Below are 20,769 nucleotides of genomic sequence, written 5' to 3' on the forward strand. Positions count from 1 at the left end.
ACAAAGCAAGTCCAAGTCAGGCTTCAAGTCATGTTTGTGTTGACTTGAGGTTAGTGCAACACCAGACTAACGTCAAGTCTTAGGTTGATTAGAGTGCCAATCCAGTCAAGTCTAAAATCAAGTAATCAAGTCCACCTCAGGGTCCTGTTGATTTCCCTTCGAGTCCGAGTCCAAGACTTAATTACTAAGACTCATACGCATCATGCACACTGAGTTTTTGATACCCGCGACTAAGCTTTTTGCACAGAGTGAGGAACCTTTCATCGTTTCATCAGCAACCAGCAGTGAATTAGTGCATAAAGGAAATCTAGACTAAAATCTGGAAAACTGAAAGATGTTTGTGATCAAGTTGAAATGAGACAGAAAGAAGGAGCGAAAAGAAGTAAAGAATGGAAAGATAAAAAAGAAAAAGATTAAAAAAAAAGAGGAAAAAGTGAGAAAAGGAAAGACAGAGAGAGAGGGAGAGAGAGCGAGAGAGAAATGTTTGGAGTGAGGAGCTCTTGCTATTCAAGGTCCTGACAGTGTGGAATGTGAGAGGAGAGATCAGTGTGGTATCTCTCTCTCTCTCACACACACACACACATTCAGACTGCCAGATGTTCTTTAGCCAATGAGGAAGAAGCGGTCTGGTCTCCTCAGGTCAACCTGCATGTGTCTCAGATACACACACACACACACACACACACACACACACTGACATACGAGTGTATATCTTCCTCTCATCGTCCTTCCCTGCTACATTCACTGTGTATGCTTTTGCCAAAATTCCCATTTTTATCAATGAAAAGCTCACAGGCTCCGTTCAGCCATAAAGACTGACAGGGCAGGAGGTTTCGCCGGTTCAAATCTGCATACCAGACACCAAATCCGGTTCAGCTATAGAAATGTGTCACTGCTAGCAGCTTACAGAAAATCACTATGTTGCCCAAGGCCGCTCAGTTTTTTTTTCTATCCGCTCCTCCCTGCTGTCCAACAGAACTTCATTAGAAAAATGTCTAAAACAAGACAAAACACACTGGGACTTTGTGAAATAAACTAGTTTCACACTGGACCAAAACACCAATTAAGCGTCAGGGAAGAACATCCAAATTAACACAAACACAGCCTGAGATGGTGGCATATATTTACTGTTGAGATTGTTGTGAGTACGAGTGTGAAAGTGTGTGTTTTTTTCTTTTTCTTAACTTTCACATGGATGAGGAAAAACACAATACTGACAACACACATGCATTTTCTTTGTTTTTCTCTTCATTTTCTCTGTCTCCATGCACACACACACACACACACACACTTACTGTACACACCACACACACACACACACACACACACACACACACACACACACACACACTGTCTGGCCCGACACAAGACCAGATGGCACAAGGGGTGTTCCAGACAATTTACAGTGTGTGTGTACGCGCGCGTGTGTGTGTGTGTGTGTGCATATATGTGGAATGGGGGGTTGGTTGGAAAATATATCTCCTCCACAAACACACACGCACACACATGCACACACACACACACAGGGACTTGGCAGTGCCACTGTGGTGCCAGCGCTGCCAAAGACCGAGAATAAAACAAAAGCCGGGACAAACCATTGCGCTCCTTTCTCCCACCCCTAACTGAAACAGATGGTTTAACCCGCTGATCTCTGCGGTGTGAAGGTTCAGTGCATCTCCAGCAACTCAGCTCACGTTACGTTTGTACACCTAACATCTTCAACAAACTGATTCCCACCGCTGGCACTCAGTGAGGGGAATAGATGTACAAGTTGTGCTCAGGTTGATTTCAGGTTGAGATGAATCATTTTGAGCAGGGCGGGCAGGAGGAGAATCAGAGGAGTATGGGATGGAGATGAGGGTGGAAAAACAGATTCCTGTTATATCATACAACACAAATAATGCAAAATGGCTTTCAGGGGGTAACAAATGGAAGACAATTCACAGTATTAACATTATACGGTGAGTCCAGCAATGATGTGTGATTTCCTCTCCATCTTCATCATATCCTTCCTCCTCTCCCTCCATTTCTTCCTGCCCTTTTCCTCCTCTTCCTTCCCCTAATCCTTCTCTGAGATGATGCAGAATAATTAACCCTTTGAACCCTGTGCAACCTGTGTTCTGTTTTCACTCTCCTTATGTACCGGCTTCTACCATAGTGACTCAATGTTTTAGCTTGGTTTGATGTATTCTTATTTTCAGGATACATTAGGCTGGTGTCTTTACTAAAGCTTTGTTTGGGCTGTTTAGTAGTGTTCAAAACATGTCTGTATGAATTTAGCACAAAATATATTACAGACGGCTGCTTTGGTGATCATCATGGAGTCACTCAAAGTTATATATACTATAGTAGGATTGATGCATCATTTCCTGTTTGCACTGTAAATACATATGTGACTACATGATCTTTACAGCCTAGGTGTTCTTTCATGTGCAAAGAGGCAGTTTACGGTAGTGACGCTTCCACCGTAACAGTAGACGTCTGCCCCAGTTCACTGATGCATGGAGGTTACATGGGAACACATGACCTTGTTGTGGCCCATCTAACCAATCAGTGTCTGCTGTTGGGACACACTTCATTTTGCATTTCTTACACTCCTGTGTTCACGATTGCCAGCTGTCATTGGATGGACACTGGTTATGCTCAGAGAAAGATACCGTAACAGGGAAACAAACTGGTGCCTATTGGTTCTAAGTCCTGTGTTTTGTCTACTACCCATCCACCCCGACCTTCTACCTACACGCTGCTTTTACACTGCAGCACATCACCAACAGCCAGCTATGTTTATATTTATCATGGCCACCAAGTGTGACCCAATTCTCACACGCACCTATGACCTACAGCCCTGTACAAAAGAGCTACCATCGTAGGCCACCGTGAAATTAGTTTTTTACCAATGCTATCATATATATACTTATTTCTCACTGTTAACAGCAGAACAACTATAAAAACAAATGGTGATTTCCTGGCTGCTCCCCTTCCACAAACACCACTACTGAACAAGCTTCAGACTACGGAAGGATCAACTCGGTATCCAGATGAAGCTGCCAGATGCTGAGCCAGGTCCTTGCTGGACCTCTTCTGCTCTTTCAGAGTAGAACATTTGAGAAACCTCCCCATCACATTTAAAGTCTTTCACTCCTTGATCTCTTCACATTCCTGTATTCCACTTGTTACTTCAGCCTACAGAAGCTGTTTTTTGCGTTGTCAATACTGTGTACATGTTTCCTATAGTTTCTAGTTGTATTCTAACAAAGAGACTAGGAAATAAATATATACTACATGTCAAAGGTTTAAACTCACATAGAAAGCATCATGTTTTTCATGATAATATGTCTTCAGCTGTGTTACCATCATTGCAAAATGGGTTTTCTGAACTAATCTGTTAAATTAATAAACTTGCATTAGCAAAAACAACATGCTATTGAAAGAATCTACTAATGTTTGCTGATGATAGGCCTCTGTATTTATGTAAATATTCTTTGAAGAAGTTGGTGTTTCCAGCTACAATAGTCATTTACAATATTAACAATATCTACATATGTATTCTTGTATCAACTTGATGTTAGAAAACCTGCTTTTCTGTCATGTATGATAACAGGTAACCACTGAAGACTCCAGGACATTAGTTAACCAGTTAAATGGCGATCTTATATGTGCCATTAAGCAGATTTTATTACCTTTGGGTAGAGCCGGTTTCGATGTCAGGCTAAGCTAATTGGCTGCAAGCTGTAGCCTTGTATTAAAGGAAAAAAAGGGAAAGGCACCTACAAAGTGTGTTTTGTATGGAGGTCAAAGAGGAGAAACTGGAATAGGAAATGTGAAATAAGAGCAGGAAGAAACAGTGAATGTTGAAGGCTGGAAGGAAGCACAATGTAAAAATGAATACCAACAAACTAATCATATGACCACAGGATGTTTTGCACTGAAAGTACCCAAAGACCTCTGGTAGGAGTCTAATTTTACTTGTACTGTCGCAGTAACTGGCAACAGTTCAAGGATAATAAGTAAACCAACAACAGTTTGGAGGTTTAGCTGAAGCTGGGAACCTTTAAGAAAGAGAAGAAAAATGAAGGGATGAAAGAAGAAAAGACAGAAAAACAAAAAGACAACAAGGGAGTGACCAATAAAAACATGAAAACAGCAATGGAGAGTTGAGAGGTGGAAAAGACAGAGGCTGAAGAGCAAAAAGAAGAGGTGGCATGATGAGGAAGCTGAAAAAGAAGACATATCAACGTTGAGAAGCAGGAGAATGAAGAAGATGATGAAGAGGAAAAGAAGGCATGAGGCAGGCAAGAGCAGAAGTGACGGAGTAGAGGAGTGTTGTGGCAAAACCAGCATAGAGGAAGAGAAGGGTAAGAAGACAAAGACGTGGGTGGAATCAGCTGCTCCGACTGCATCACATTTGATTTGATTTCCAAATTCTTGTCTTCTCAATTAACAGCCGCCATTTTTCCATAACACTCTTCTGCTGCCTTCACTTGAGCCACTTACACACACACTCACACACACATCCACCTACACATATTTTTACCCCTCATCTGCCAGATACACCGCACACAAAACATGCGTTTCTACATTAAAATCCCGAAACAATTTAGCTTGTCGCACACTTGCACTTACAAGCATAAACACACACACACACACACACACACTTACGCACTGCCGCCTCCCAGAATAAGTTGGCTGCCTCTAATTGGAGTGGTGTTTGTTGCGGAGAGGTGTTGAGCGGCGCTGTAATTACCAGGCAGGCTGGTTGACGTTCCCTGTCTCTTTATTTTTTAAGGACTGAGTAATTAGGCTCGGTGACTGCGACTGTGCCGCCACCGGCAACCGGTACGAGCAAACAGGTGTGGGAGCGAGTGCCCGAAATGCACAACACCTCGCCGACGTCACAGACCCACCACAGAGCGAGGAGAAGAGCTCAAGAGCTGTTTACCAGTGACGAGGGAGCCCGGAGCCGTGAGGTTTCACCAAAAGATCCGGAAGATGAAGAACACCATGGACACCACAGGGGGGATGGGTTAGGTATTCAGTCACCTTCAGCTTATTGGAGGAGAGCAAACGAGCAGATTGTGTGACTGAGCGGGAAAAGAAAAGACACTGAGATGTTTGAATATAACTGATAAGTCAGCTCTGTGAGTGCTACTTTACTTATGTTTAACATCTCAGTTTACCTGCTTACTGGTGCCAGGCTTTCAGCACCAAGCACAAGGTACAGCTGAGGCTGTTGTTACTGTATGTTGACTCTATGTAGCTCTATAGTAAGTTTTTACAGGTATTTGGCCATAAAAATAGTATAAACCTGTAAAGTGTGACCTGATGGTGGTGTTGGATGCTGCTTCGTCACATGATCAGCATCAGTATCGAGAATAGAGAGAATGTAAACACTGGGATTAACTCAGGCTATTAAACTTTGTCTAAGTAGTCAAGTTAAATTGACCAAAATTTAAGTATTGTACTGGAACAAACAACGGGGAAGAGTAAATGGTTGTTTTGGCCCAGTCATAGTGAATTCACACTTCTTTCTGCTGCCCTCACCTACACACTGAACACAGACAGTGAAGGAGTCACAGCCACAATGAGAGAATATTCTCTGACAGATTTTAGTGACTTTCTTGAAGAAAAGTACCTCAAGTCCGACCAAAAAGTAACTAAAACGGTCTGAAAAGTTGAAAAATCTAGCAACAAAGTCTCAGTGGCAATGCTAGGTAGGGTTAATACTGTAGTCCTGGCATCATCTTCCTGTGTCAGTGCCAACAGAAAAAAACCTAAAGGTTTGTCCGTCACCCCCTGATATGAGTCAGAGGAGCATCTCCCGAACAGCCCCTATGTCAGAGATAAACTGCTAGAAATCACTGTTGTGAAGGGAAAGGGTTCAATCCTAGAGCTGAACCTGTGACTTTGTTAAAGCCACAGCTCATTCATCATCATAGTTAAAATAAAAAACAACAAGCAAAGGTCTTGAATATAAGTAAATGTTGACTCAGTCTGAAATGGGCCTGCCAACCAATCCATCGACTCTGTTGTTGACTTCTTCCTGTGCTCCAGTTATAATTGCTAAGGCCTCTAGCAAGCTCTGACTAATGCTGTCCCAGTGTCAGGCTACAATAAATAGATGTGTATAATAATAATTTTGCATGGGAGGACAGTTGAAAAATAACAATGGATGATACCCACTGTCAAATTGGTAGAACTTATAAGAGCAGCATAATAAAGGTATTTACTCATATTCACCCTAGAAAAGTGTAGAAAAGGCTTGTTCATTGTGCTGTCTGTCGTCCTGAACACTCTCCACAGTTAATGACTGGTTTATACTTTGAACATCCAAATCAGACAGGTAACCCGCTGCAGGTGTACAGCAGATGCTTCTAAAATGTGGCTTCAGTGAAAAGCTGACGAAGACCAGCAATTAAACACTGGCTGTCTGTCGACATTTAGTCAACTTATTAAGTGCTTCAAAGCAACATAACACACACAAAGTGACTGTTGGCTGTAAGATGGCATCCAGTTAGAACTGGTAAAACTCAACTCAAGATCAAAACACATGCACAGTACCTGTCTAAGCTGAGCCAGGTTTTGACCTAGTTAATTATGACTCAGAGGGGAAAATCTAAACCAAGCTAAACCTAAATCTAAATGTTTCTGGGTTACATTTAACCAAAGCTAAAAGTAACGAAGAGACAGAGAAATTGAACTTTCCAAAAAACACACTAAAACTAAACTAAAAATTCAGACGTAAATTCTCTTTTTCAATCAAACTACTGCATCACAACACTCAGATGTCTGACATGTGTGTTTGATTTCAACCAAAGTCAAGTTCAAACCTAGGTCTCGCCACACAAATTCAAACGGACATCAAACTGTCCAGGATTACCTCTTAACTTAAACAAATGGTCACAAACAGTGCAGCAGTAGGTGTTTCGAGCAGTTCCATGCAAAAAGTAAAGAACACACCAAAACAAACTAAGAAAAAGTGAATAAGCTTGATTAAACTTGAGTCAAACTGAACACCTCATACACTAACCCAAACTGAAAACCCAGCCCAGCCCAGCACATCTCTGCATTGTCTGTAGGGAAAACATATGGAGCTCCGACTCGGTAGCGAGCGGGCCCGTCGAAGCAAGCGGCACGTCAATCTCCTGAGCTTTCATAAAAACAAAAAAAACAACAAAAAAAAGCAGAAATCCACACTGAGTTCTCATACACGCTAACCTTGAAATCACTGCCATTATTAGCAGAGTCATTATTAGCATTAGAAAAGCAAATGGGGCTAATAATATTTGCCATTATGGCTAAAAACGCCTTTTAATCCCTAATCCTCACCACAATTAAGAGCATGGTTGGGTGTTTTTGTGAGTCGTTATGCATCGCCTTGCTGGGAAAATGAGACAATTTAACAGCCTCACAGGCAGAGAGAAGGTGGGAGGGCAAGGTATTAAGCGACTGGCTCCTGCTCTCCATCTCTATTTTGAAAGCGATCAGCCGGGGTGTTTTTGAGTGACGGGCGTAACAGAGGCAGATTTGACTGAATAGAGACAAGAGGGTGGCGGTGGGGGCGTCGCTCGCTGCGTTGAAGCGCGTTATCTGTCTCGGTACAAGTGCATCAAATCAAACTGGAGAGGGGATATTATTAAAGCAACCCCCTTTTTTTTTCTCCGCTGTGAACTGTGACTTAATAAGCTATGCCAATTAGGGGAACAAAAATCAGGCGTGCCATCGGGGCTGTATCTGTCCTTGCCCAAATTTCTCTGCTAACGCGTGACGTTCGCTGGCAGAGGAGACCGAGCTGCTGTGTGTTCTCTGTTTGTCTTTGGGTTTGACAAGGGAAAGAAGAAGAAGAAGAAGAAGAAGAAGAAGGGGAAGAAAGAATGTGGGACAAAAATAAAATAAAGGATAAAGCTGTTTGATTTGGTGACAGGCTCCTTGAGAGTTGATGTTCTTAAAGGATAAGGCTGGTGATATTTGATATTTTTCTTTCTGGCACCGAATCCCATGAAAAGACAAACGCCAGCCATGATTTGATTCTACTAACAAATATTATGTGTGCATCCAAGGCCTGATATATATTATCCTTCTGTGCCACACAGATCCATTGTTTCCCAGAATCTATTAGAGCACACCAGTTGGCAACACTGTTGCACTGAGCGACACGTTCCCTCTTCATCCTTGAACTGACCCTTCAACGTGAAGCCGTGAACAGTCTGAACAGAGAGCTGCTCCCTGCTCGGGGGGGGGGTTCATGACGAATTCAGACCTGAATAAATCAAACTGTGATCAATCATCAATGAGTGAGTGCGCTGTTATTTTTTGATTCACAAGTGTCTGTTTTTATTTTATCTTATTAAACTTTTTATTGTTCTCAGAATCAGTGAACTAGGCCACACTTGTCCTTTCCCTCTTTGTCTCCTTCCATCTTTCCTTTTATTTCTTTCTTATTCCTTCTTTAACTTTGCTTCTGTTCCTTTCCTCCTTCCTTCTTTTCTTTCTTTTTTATTATTCCTTTCTTCCTTGTTTCCTTTCACTTCTTTCTTTCATGTCCTTCGTCTTCAACCTTATTTTTCCTTTTTTCTGTTCTCAGTCTTTCTTTTCCTCCTCTTCTTTATTTTTTTAATGTCCTCTCTTACTTCCTTCTCTTGTCCTTCCCATTTACTCTTTCATTATTATTATTATATTTTCTCTTTCTCTACTATCTTTTGTCCCCCCCACTCCTTTTTCTTACTTTATCGTTTATTTTTCTTTTCTTCCCCTTTTCCTCCATCGTCCTTCACCAGTTACTTTCTTTCCTATCTTGTCATTTCTTTCCCTCTTTTTTATCCTTTCCTCAGTCCCTCCGTTCTTCCTTTTTACATTCTGTCATATCCTTTCTTTCTTTCTTTCCTTTCCTTCCTTCTTTTTCTCTATCTTTGTTTCTTTCTGCTGACACTTCAGGAAACATTCCCTCCATCTTTCATTGCCAACTTTCTGCTCCATGGCAACATGGATAACATGGCTTGCCCTCCCATCCCCAAACCTCCCTTCCCACCGCCCACCCTCATTTGGTCCCAACTACATACACATGCTTGCTTGTTCTCACACACACACACACACACACACACACACACCTCAGTTCCACTGACAGGAAGACAAACAGCGGATCTGAGAGGTTATAACAGCATTTAAAAAAAAAAAAAAAAGGAAAAACACCAAAAACCAGCCAAGACCCGAAATAGACGAGTGGTGGTGGCGGTGGTTGACAGGCAGAGTGAAGCCGCTCAGCGAACGGCTTCATCCAGGAGGAGATTAGAAACACACGCAGAGTTTGAAGTGTGCATTATCTTTTCAGGGATGATCCCAAAATAAACAACAACAAGGGCAAAATCTCCCAATAATTAAAACACCTAATCCACTTCCTGGTTGGTGGTGATGACCGTGGGCTGATTGTGTCAGCTGGGACCCATGGAGATTGTGAGCGTTTATGTTTAGATGCTTTTTTTTTTTTTGTGTTAAGGTGAATTTATCGCCAAAAATACGAGGACTTAGGTTGGACGCGGAGAGGGCGCTGCAGCTGCAAACGTATTCACAGCATCGCGAGACGGATGTCATGTCAAAATTCAACCTCTACGTGAAGACAACGATGGAAAAAAATGTCCCTGTTTAAGCATCAGATAAAACAAATCCTAACACGTTTTTATCTGTCTGACTGACAGGTTTTCACACCAGCCTTCAGCGTTTCATGCTTTCATCCAGGCTCGTTTCCTTTACGTCCTAATTCTTCCGTTGACGTCGACTTCTTTAGCCATGTTTGGCAGCCTCCACCTATAGCCCAAAACAATTAGCCCACTGTTAATGCATGGGCTAAAAAAAACAGGATGTGTTTGGATGATGGGAGTTTGGCTCAATGAATGAAATTCTATAGAACAGTAATAAACTCAAGTACTGACTATGTCTGTTGAGTGATTATTAATGTAGGTAAAATTCTCATATGGTAGCTCATGTTTAGATAATGTTTCCTGGTTATTCCTAAATGAATCTTTACTGATTCAGTATCTGCATCAAAACTTACAGATCATATCTGCAAACTGCTATTAGGTCTCAGAGTTAGATGTGTGTCAGGTCAGCTGAGAAGGTTTAGTTTTCAGGTAAAGAAATGTTTAAACTCTTATCAGTTCACTAAGATTGTTGCCAGATTTGACAGACACTATATAACCCAATCAGATCATATCGTATAATGTTCTTACTTTAACTCATCTAAACATGAGTGCAGAAGAAAAACACTGCCAGTATGGAACTCCATTCTCCGTTCAAGTGCCATAAACCAGCGACAACATGACAACTAAAAGTTAAGTTTAAATAAATGTGGAGATGGAGATTTTCATCTGTATCTCTCCAGCAGAACTCACAGTGGGAATGTAAAGGACAAGTTCACAACTTTTAAAGTCTTACTTGCTGTCTAGATTACTGCCTTCTAATGTCTTGTCAATGGACCTGACAATTCTTTGTGTTTCCTTGTTGAGCTGCAGTGGAAGGAGAGACTAAAACGACTGAAACTTTGGAATATCCACCTAATGTAACCAATTTGGAAGGTTTAAGCCTTCATACTACGTTCAGATAAACTCATTTTAGAGCAGAGGATTGTGGATTTTGACTCCCATAACTTAAACAGGAAGCCTCTTTTTGAAGAGTGGTTACAAAAAGTAAAAACTGCTGTACATATGATGTACTTTCCCACTACATGGGCACCTGAATATTGTTTGAAGACAGACTTAAACCTATCCTTTTAGTCAGTGGTCCCCAACCCTGGTTCTCAAGGTGCAATGTTCTATGTGTTTTTCACAAGCAGGACAGTGGGTCTTGAGGAGCAGGGTTGGGAACCACTGCTTTAAGTCACATGCTCCACATAGATATATGTCTGCTTTTATTGCAAATATTTCTTCAGCTGTTCTGCAACTAAGATGTTTCTAAGTCCACTTTATGTAACCTAGGGAGAAGCTAAGATAAGATGTAAGTGTGAACTTAATCTTGTTATATCTTCCAATGTTCCTCATCTTCTCTAATACGTGGAGTCATAACTGGGAACCTGCAGTAAACAGACCCCATTCAGTGTCGACACGTCCTAACTTTTGGCCTCGCCCCAACCTTTGGAAACCGCTGCTCTCATGGCTGCGTAGGTCTATAGAGTTCTAATTAGCTGCATTCACAAACAGTGCCGGGCTCATCAAAATGCAGAGTCCTGCAGAAAGCCACAGCAGGGGTGAGCAGTGCGTGTGTGTGCGTATGTGCGTGTGTGTGTGTACTGCATCTTGTGCATCTAGGTGCTCAGATGAGTGTGCATGAGAAACAGAGTGTGATTTGTGTATAGGGATGACTGCATGCGTGTGTGACAACAGCGTGTGTTCCTTTATCAAAAGAGGAAAAAAAAAAAATCCCAAATGAAGATCCACATCGAAGCAGCAAACCGAGGCCTAACAACTGCTACAAATCTGACAGAAACCCAGCCTGTTCTTCTTTTTCCCCTAAATCGCAACATTTGTTGTCCTTCCTCCCATTTGCATGCACGGCACGAGAGCAAACAACATCACTGAGACCGCAGCGCACAAACAACAACAACAAGCACACAACAAAGCGGTAAACAAAGAAGACGTCTCGGTTTTACAGCCAACATACAAAATGGCTTCCGATCGCCGTTCAGAGGCAAATAGCGTGAGCCGGAGCGACGGAAATGACCCGGCTGCTTTCTGGGAAAATAAAAAAGAATTAATCCAAAACAGATTTAAAGCATAGGAGTCTCGTCCAGCGTTGATGGATGAGTGTTGAGTTTGTCGCTTACAGACAGAGGATGAGAACATGATAAATATACTATAACTATAAATACAGTGCAGCTACTGTAGTATTAAGTGCATTTATTAATTTACTATTATTATTTTTTCTGTTTAATAAAGACACAGTTTGAGACACTTCTGTATTCTACGTGCATCACTAGGTGTGTACCGCTCCCAGATTTAACCTTTAGGTGTTTGCAGGTCCAGCTTCAGTTTTAGAACCGCTAGTTTGCTAAAAACTATCCAACAGCTAACACAAAGACATTAGCAGAATATATTTATGAACTTGGAAAAAGTTTGACGGTCCTCATAAGCTCTCACACAGATAAATGATTGAACTGACTGGAGATCAGATCGAGGCGACGACAGCTTAGTGTTTTAGTATGAAACCCCTAAAAAACTACAGCAGTAGTGCGCTGAATGTTACATTATGCAACTGGCATCAGCTGTTTGGTTCACGTTTCACAGTCATCGGCTCAGTTGTCAGCTGACTGTTAGCATCAAATCACATTCATGCAGGTGCACAGTGCAACCTGACATTCTCCAGGATCCTTGCCCTGATGTGCTCATGCCAGCCTTTGCACAAAATCTGTTTAAACCATTTGATACAAATTTAGTCAGTTTGTTGATGTGAATGTCTCAGAATACAGTAACTGACACACATAAAGAAGTTAACTGAGTGACAAACCAAACAACCACTCACTGTCCCTACAGACTGACTGACTAGTTGAACTATCGACTGCACAGTTCAGACCCACAGCCGTAACATCTGAAAGCCAAAACCACCATGTTCTAGCATTTATGAAACCCCAAAAACTCCACAGTGAACTGATCTGCACAACACACACACACACACACACACACACACACACACACACATGCACGCAGGAAAGAATGAGTGAGGCTAATCGGAAAAACAGGAAGTCTCCTTCAGGAACAGCTGAAAAACAAGCGCCTTATCCCAAAAATAAAGAAATAGGAAAATTCACGGTAGTTCAAAACTGTGCTGTGTGTTGTCCCAGAGCGCTTGTGTATTATTTACTGTGACATAAAGCAGAGATGAACATGTAGGAATCAAAGGGCACAGAGAACACTGTGATGTTCAACCCGTTTGATCAAAATTCAAGCAGCTTGTCTAAATCCACTGCTGAAAATAGTCCCCGGCAAATACATTATTTCTACCTGCTTGAGCAACATTTTCTAAAAACTACAATGCCCAGCTGTTTTAGTGAAGCAATACATTTGTTATTTAGGAATCAGTAGGCTAGTGAAACACATATAAAGTCATATGGTACGGCTGCACCACCTTGCAGCTCACCAACAAGACAACCCGTGTAATCAAACCATAAAACAAAATGTGCATTTTTTTGCAAGTGTTCTCAGAATAATATGATCCACAAAGCAAAACAGCATAAAAAACTCCAAAAGCTGCATCTGCATGTACAGAACATGGTTACCCCTACAAGAAAATTCAAACAGTAAGCAAAGCAGCAGCGAGCAGGTGTAAGAGGACGGAAAGAGGAGGAGGTGGAGAGATGACTGTAGGGAAAGTGAAGAAGAAGAAAAGGGAGGAGGAGGAGGAGGAGGGGAAAAAAGGAGAAGGCTGACGTACTTGAGCCGGAGAAATGTCCGCTCCCCAGGGAGGTCGGCCCGTTCTTTCCACTGCTAACAGGAGGGGAAAACATCTACAAGACAAACAGAGCGCACATTACCTCGGAGAGCACTGACACTGCAGACAGTACAGTAAGACACATCTCTACAGAAACATCACTGATGCTACACATGAAAAGCTTCATTCCAAAACTCGGGCACAACAAAAGCTGTTGCCAGATTTCTGATGGGAAACATGCATTTAATGGTTATTCAGGCTGCTTTGTTTTTATCTTGTCATCAGTAGATGTCTTGGTTTGACAGGAAACTACTTGAGGATCCATAGTGACCGGGGCTGGGTATCAATCCAAAGCTTTTTAGTTCTATTAAAATACCTCAGATTTGTTTCTAAATCCCTTTCCCCTTAACAAAAGTAGTTACCACGTGTTACTGCGCTTTTTATAGACATGGCTGTAGCTTTGTCTGAGGTTCTAATGGTTGTACCTTTTTGTCTAACTGTCCTCCTCAGCTGCCGCCCCACCTAATGCTGATTGCCTGGACCGAAGTGTTCGGCCAATCAGAAGCTGGAAGACACCGTCTCAGATAAAGGTGAAGCAGAGGATTCTGATTACCTGAACACACTGCATCCAGGTAATCAGCAGGAGGTAGGGCAGCGGCTCTCAAGGACCAGAGCAGACAAACCCTTGCACTAAACTGTACCTTCTGAATAGGTCACTTTTATTCATCGTGCACCTCTGTGGTGGACACGAGAAACACTTTATCTATTGTTTTAGAAAAGTATTTCAGGAACTGGGAATAAATAGTAGTTTTAAAAAAACTACACAATGTAACTTTTTAAAAATATATTTTAACTACAAATATTCTAATCGTATCTTAATGTGGAGAGGTGCTGTCTAACAGCAGCAGTGCAGAGTTATCCCCTTCTTAAGGTTTTACAGTGAGGCTCACCCTTCTGACCAATCAGAGAAGACTAATTACTTCTGCTTGACTACTAGGTTTGTAGCTACTGACTTGTTGTTGTTTCATAGGACTCATACTTTGAGGGCTGTGCAGAGTAAAGTGGATTGAAAAAATCCACAAAAAGAATTTGCTGTTGGACGTCACTTTCAATCTAATATTGTTTTGACAGAAACACTACTAATGAAACAGCTTTAAATTTGTAGGTCTCAAGAGGCTCAGACATGAGTTGCTCTGATTATGGGCACGTGGTGGTATGTAGCTGAATGGACTTTGGATATTTAGGTTTGGTACCCATCCCTAATGATCACACAGACTCTCAGCCCAGAGCTGAACACAGAAATAAGAAATTATTTTCCAAAACACATGTTTGGAGAGCAGAAAAGAATTCCTGGTTCAACATCTGTGAGAAATAAACAGCATCCAATCACTCAAATCACCTGCTCACCTTTGTGAAAGATGGCTTTTCATTGTACCGTTTCCCTTTTGCCAAACATTGGACGGCTCATTTTGGAATGAAACGCTTCATACCTACTTCATATCTGACGTAAACATATGAGATAATCATCAAAACTAGTTACCATCTGCTCTACACATCTACAGGAAAAATCAAGCCCACATTAAGACAGACACTGAAGCTGAATGCTGATCCCTGCTGTGGCGCTGTATGAGCTACTGTAAAGCTTTACAACCAAACAGTTCACGGTATCAAAGTGGGACATCTGACCCCGACAGATAACCTCTCTGGATAAACGTGGGGCCTATGTGTTGCCGTGTTTGATGGCGTTATCTCAGTGATTGTGAAAGAAGCTTCACACTTTCAGATGCTGAAAGCATTTTTTTCAAGGAATTTAGAATTTTGAGCATTTTTTTTTTTTGTTTGCTTTCTTTTAAATGTAATTGAATTAAACCCTGACTACAAACTAAATACCTGGTCTGTCATTGATCTTAATATGTGCGGCGGGGCCTGTGCATGTGTGAGTTTTGGATACGGCGGCTGCTAGTGTGATCAATCTCTCCTCACAGATGCTCCAAATAGGGAGAAAATCCGCGATGTGGGAGATAATAGGCCTAACTCTGATTATCAGCAGGTTTATCGATATCCCAGTCCGACCAGTTTGAGCTGCTGGTGTCGGCTTGTGGGCGTGTTAAGACAGACGATGGCATAAATTAATGCTCAGCCTGCGTTTAGAATGAGACGAGACATTTTAGCTGCTGCTGCTGCTGCTGCTGCTGCTGCTGCTGCTGCCCTCCTTTGTTAGAATATTATACACTGATCAATACTTTTACAATAAAGGGAAATGTCTATTTGTATGTCTGTCTATAATTCTAATCCTGTGTGTGTGTGTGTGTGTGTGTGTGTGTGTGTGTGTGTGTGTGTGTGTGTGTGTGTGTGTGGTGAATTTCTTCTAATTTTAATAGAGTTGATAGTGACATTAGGACATTACAGTAGAGCTTTTTCTGAAGTCATTAATGGTATACATGAGCTAAATATAAACAACAAACTGTATATTAGTATTATTATTACAATAGGCCCATTATATCCCTGGAGTTCTAAATAATAAATCTTATTTTAGGCCCTTTTATTAAAACAAATAAGGCTGTAACGATATTACAATATCTCATAATGTTCTCACAGTGACTGGCAGGTACTGACAAATTAAACTTGTGATCTTACTGTCAGCTTTACTTCATAAATCACTCTGTAACAATGCTATCTGTGATCCTCGCTGTGTTTACAGTCTTAAATGCTTTGCTACATACTGGTGTATTAATTATTCCAATTCTAAATTCTGACATAACTGTACTTTTACTATGTGCCTTTTGCTAAACGTGTCACATTAAAAGCCTTATAATATTTGTTTGTATGATGTTCTCGACTTTTTCCTGTGATATCTTTATCTCGGTGATACTCCCACTCGGTGTCTTGCAGCGAGCGTGCAGGCCTCAGCTGTGATCTTATGAGATTTGCTCGTTGCATTAACATTCCTATAGGGAGTGAAAGCTGCATTGACGAGAATTTGTCTCCTGTTTTGCAGCTCTTGCTGCTCCCTTCGTCCCATTCTTGTAACACTCAGACGTTTTATTTTGAAAGCCTTTGATATCAGTAATATATTCCTGTAATAAGCTCATATAGTTACTTTCACTGTGCAGCAGCTCAGCTCAGATGTGATTCTGCATTAACTTTATCGGAGCTATGTAAAGAATTAAAGGTAAATTAAGTGATTTGCTCTGATACAGCATCACTTGCCTCATTCCTGCAGCACTAATATTTAATAAATGTCCAAAATGAATGTAAATCTGTGGGGGTTTTTTTTTCTTTTAATTTAGGGGTGTTTCTGTTTTGTTTGTTTTTTTCCTCTCCTCTTATACTCTCTCTCTCTCTCTCCTCCTCTTCAGACCAAAGTTGCTCCCAGAGGAGGAGAGAGGCAGAGAAAACATGGCCGAGAGAGGGGGACACTAAATTTCCTGTCCGTCAAGTTCACAACACACAGGCTGCTCAGATTGGTTTTTTTTTAAAGAAGACAAAAAAAAAAAAAACCAAAAGTTTGAAACGGAGTCATGAGTTTGGGCATTTTAAACAGCCTGATGCAGGAACGTTTTAAAGTGCCAGGAGTGACACATGCATGTGTGCTCGGTCCTCTCTGTCTGTCATGCAGGTTGATGACTGAACATCTGAAATGTTGTGTACGACACGGAGCAGCCTAGAAACTCACAACAGACAGAAAAAGGAAACACTTTCTAAAGCCTATCATGGGAATAAAATCAGGCTACACATAAAGGAAAAAAGGACTTAAAATGAGATATACTACCATGGATGTTGGGAACATTTTCAAATCGCTGTTTCGCATCTATAAGACAACAAAATTACTAATGCAGCATCACAATTCTCTGCACACACACACACACACACACGCACACACACACACAAACAAAAAGGAAATTACAAAACCAACAATATGCACTGACTTTTCTGCAAGTTACTCTACATGAACACAACTTTTTTTTTTTTCTTTTGTGCAAACAGTTGAAAACACTGAGTTAAGGCTATAAAATGTGCAGGTTTCCGTGCAACTCATGTACAAATCAAATGTAAACAGTGGTCGCTGTATGAAGCTTACAGGACGCCTTTATGTGTCTCTACGTCTTCTACTGTCATGATACATAATGCACATTAACAAGAAGGAGAAGATGGATTTTCTTACCGCGCTGAAATCCAGTAAGTCGCTCAGTTCCTTGTCTGTTCCCAAAGCTGCCATCCGCTGTTGATGATGCATTTTAGCAAAATCGCACGGACCTACAAACATGGGAAGAAAAAAAAAATGGAGAGATAGATAGAAGAGGATAGGTAGACAGATTGATAGATGGAGAGATAGACAGTGGAAGAGGACAGAAGGAGAAGAAGACCTCGGCTTTTTCTTTTTGCGCACCGCTCCGCTCCCGGATCTCTTTTCCTCCAAAGCGAAATAAATCCAGTAAAACAAGCTCAAAGCCTCGATCACAAATCTAGTTTTCTTTCATCCTCGGAGCACGGGCTCAGTCCCGGGTTCCTGGTTTGGCAGCAGGAAATAAATCGCAAGAAAAAAATGACAGGAAATAACATAAGGAGGTGGTGGTGGTGGGGGCGCGACGGGACGGGAGTGTTTTCGCGTGGGGCTTTTTTTTTGTGTGTGTGTGTGTGTGTGTGTGTGTGTGTGTGTTTTCCCTGCTAAAGAAGTCCGAGCTCTCCGCGTCAGGACGCAGTTAGTCCGCCGCGGCTGACAGGCAGGCTCGCACGGCGAAGAGATAAATAAAGAGCACGCCGCGTCTGGGCGAGCCTCTCCAGGAGGGGGGAAAGATCAGCTCTCACAACGTGCGCGCGTCAGTGCGAGAGTCCCAGCAGGGTGAGCGCTGCTCCTAAACCAGAGGGGGCTGACGGTGCCCTGTCCTCTCCTCTCCTCTCCTCTCCTCTCCTCTCCGCTGCGGCTGCTGCTGCTGCTGAAGATCCCCGCGTACGCGACGCGCAGGACGGATCCCATGTGCGTCTGGCACAGCCTCGGTGTGATAAATGTGTTGGTGCGGCCACCTAGCTTACAGTGGCGTCCAACGCCACGGAGCCGCCGCCGCTGCTGCTGCTGCTGCTGGTGCTGGTGCTGAGACAGAAGAGAGCAGAAAGTGTGCAAGAAAAATAGAATAATAATCCAGTTTGAAAGGAAAATGTCGCTTTGGTCTGTTTGATTGGCTGCTTTGTTTTGGATTGGGTTAATAAGGCTGATTATGGAAGGCAAAGGTGACTTGTTTTTTTGGAGTTTGGAGCCTGCAATGATGCTTGAATCTAGACAAAAGGAACTTTTGTATTTATTTATAATGTGTTATTTATATATATATATTTATTTATTTATTTATACAATTCTGTCTATTTTGTTAGTGTGTAAGTTTTTTAAATTGCTTGTTATTTTAAATCCATCTGTTTTTTAGGCATCTTGCCTTTTTTTTTAATTCATTACTTTAGAAAGTGCATCTCATGTGCAGTGCTTGACCTGCATGGTAACCAAACAGCACCCTGAAACCCCTCCTGGCTGGAAATACTTTGCAATACTTTCTTTTTTTTTCTGCAGCCCACAGCCTGCAGGTATAAAATGACTGGCCTATTTCTGCAAATGACACCCTGCATGTGCAGGTTTCTCTTGCAGAGAAAAGGCCAGAAAAAAAACACGCAGGTGCACAGCACCACATAAAGGCTTGTTTGTTGCCATGTAAAGTGGACCTGCCTGTTGGCCCCTCCGTGGCCCTTCACTCTCAAACAAACTAAAAGCCGTGTAACAGCTTATACAACAAGTGTCAAATACATGAGTGCAAGCATGTTTTAAAGTGTGAACAACGTCCCCTGATGATCTGAGATGAATTTCAACCGTTTCTGTGGTAAAAGTGAAGCAGCCAGTAAACACGCTACAACTAGCTACAGCGCCCGTTACCCACTTTTTCAAGCCAACCACACCTGACAGACACGTCAAAGAGACGACTTCAGGAGAGATTGCAAGGCAAGAAAAGCAGGATGACTCTCACCCTCCACCCAAAACCTCCCCTTGTCCTAGGACCCACAGATTGTCACAGTCCCACAGTTTAGGGCTACAAGGAAGCTAGAGCTGATCACAGCTGTCAGGAGTGAGTGTCCAGCTCACCAATCAATGTCAGGGCTGCTCATGGAGACAGAAAACCATTCAGTCACATTTAGTAAATTTTGAGTCATCAATTAAACTAAGTACATATCAGTGGACTGTGGAAGGAAACCCACATAACCACAGGAAGAACAAGCAAGCGTCGCACTCAAAGGGGCCAGCCAGTCAGCAAATTCAAACCCAGGACCATCTTGGTGTAAGGCATTAACCCTTCCATCAATAACCTTTGACAAACAAGAATATAAACAAGTCACTTGTGAGCACCCACAGTCCATAGAAGAGGCTCTCTGGTCTCTGTTGAAAAGCAATACAGTTCAAATCTGGAAGACTTGCTTATAGTTGAATAAAGTACATGTTCATGGTTGAAAAATGAATTAACTGAGAACCTTACTGTGACCCTGACAAATGTGTCTGTGACAGTCTTAAAGCTGCTTTAATCAACATCTTTACATGAGCAACAAATCAAATGATTCTGTATTGAAAAGTTTTAGAGGTGTTGCTCATAGTCTAAAGACTGAGGGTGTACTGTTACACTGTTTTGCAATTTTTACAAATTACAATTGCAAATTACTGTTAAATACTGTATTTTTGTAACAAGTCTTGGGGCTCTGTTGGAAAAGAGAACTTGAAGTCAAAGAAACTGGATAACAAAAAACATAACCAACTAAAAGAATCATCAATTTTTGGTTTAACACAGATATTCTCCTCATTTACATATTATCCTTAATTATTTTACTGTACATTACATGCACCTACTTATCTCTCAGTTAATTATTCCTGGCAATAGCAGACTGCTGTTGTCTAGAAACTAACTCTATTAAAGTAGTGACTAGCTGGTGAAGAGGATTGTTAAACATATAGATATTCTTCTCAGTTGGTCGAGACCAAAACCAGAGCTGAAATAGAGTAAATAATGTCTATGTATATGTATATGTATATGTATATGTATATGTATATGTTTATGTATATGTATATGTAGCACGTACACATAAGAAACTGTTGGCGAACACTGTCGCTGTTGCAACTTAGTAGAATGATAATACTTCATGTAATAATGTTACGTTTCTATAGGGTTAGGATTAGTTGTTTTAAGCCGTTTGGATAAATGACCACAGCTCCTCTTGGATGAGAGAATGAAATAAAGATTAAAATAAAGAAAGACAACTCAGGCAGAAATTTCAGTTAATCTGTTAAGCTGTTGTTCAGGCTGGATCTTAAAGAAGATCACCAGGTTTACATCA

General features: G+C 41.6%; 1 protein-coding gene across 5 annotated transcripts in view; it reads right to left on the reverse strand.

Moving 5' to 3' along the window:
- LOC113147947 (transcription factor 4) overlaps window positions 1-18,338 on the reverse strand; it is a 193,597-nt gene extending 175,259 nt beyond the window's left edge. For 2 of the 5 annotated variants that reach the window (XM_026339298.1, XM_026339301.1), the window contains exons 1-3: window positions 17,576-17,677; window positions 17,183-17,221; window positions 13,414-13,486 (exon numbers count right to left, since the gene is read on the reverse strand). In XM_026339298.1, coding sequence (XP_026195083.1) covers window positions 13,414-13,486; window positions 17,183-17,221; window positions 17,576-17,677 — 214 coding nt within the window. Of the gene's footprint in view, window positions 1-13,413; window positions 13,487-17,182; window positions 17,222-17,575 lie in introns of all 5 variants that reach the window. The other 3 variants (XM_026339299.1, XM_026339303.1, XM_026339300.1) reach the window with 3 other exon arrangements.
- Between the last annotated feature and the right edge of the window lie 2,431 nt (window positions 18,339-20,769).

The sequence above is a fragment of the Anabas testudineus genome, chromosome 22 (assembly GCF_900324465.2).
Source record: "Anabas testudineus chromosome 22, fAnaTes1.2, whole genome shotgun sequence".
Classification (NCBI taxonomy): domain Eukaryota; kingdom Metazoa; phylum Chordata; class Actinopteri; order Anabantiformes; family Anabantidae; genus Anabas; species Anabas testudineus.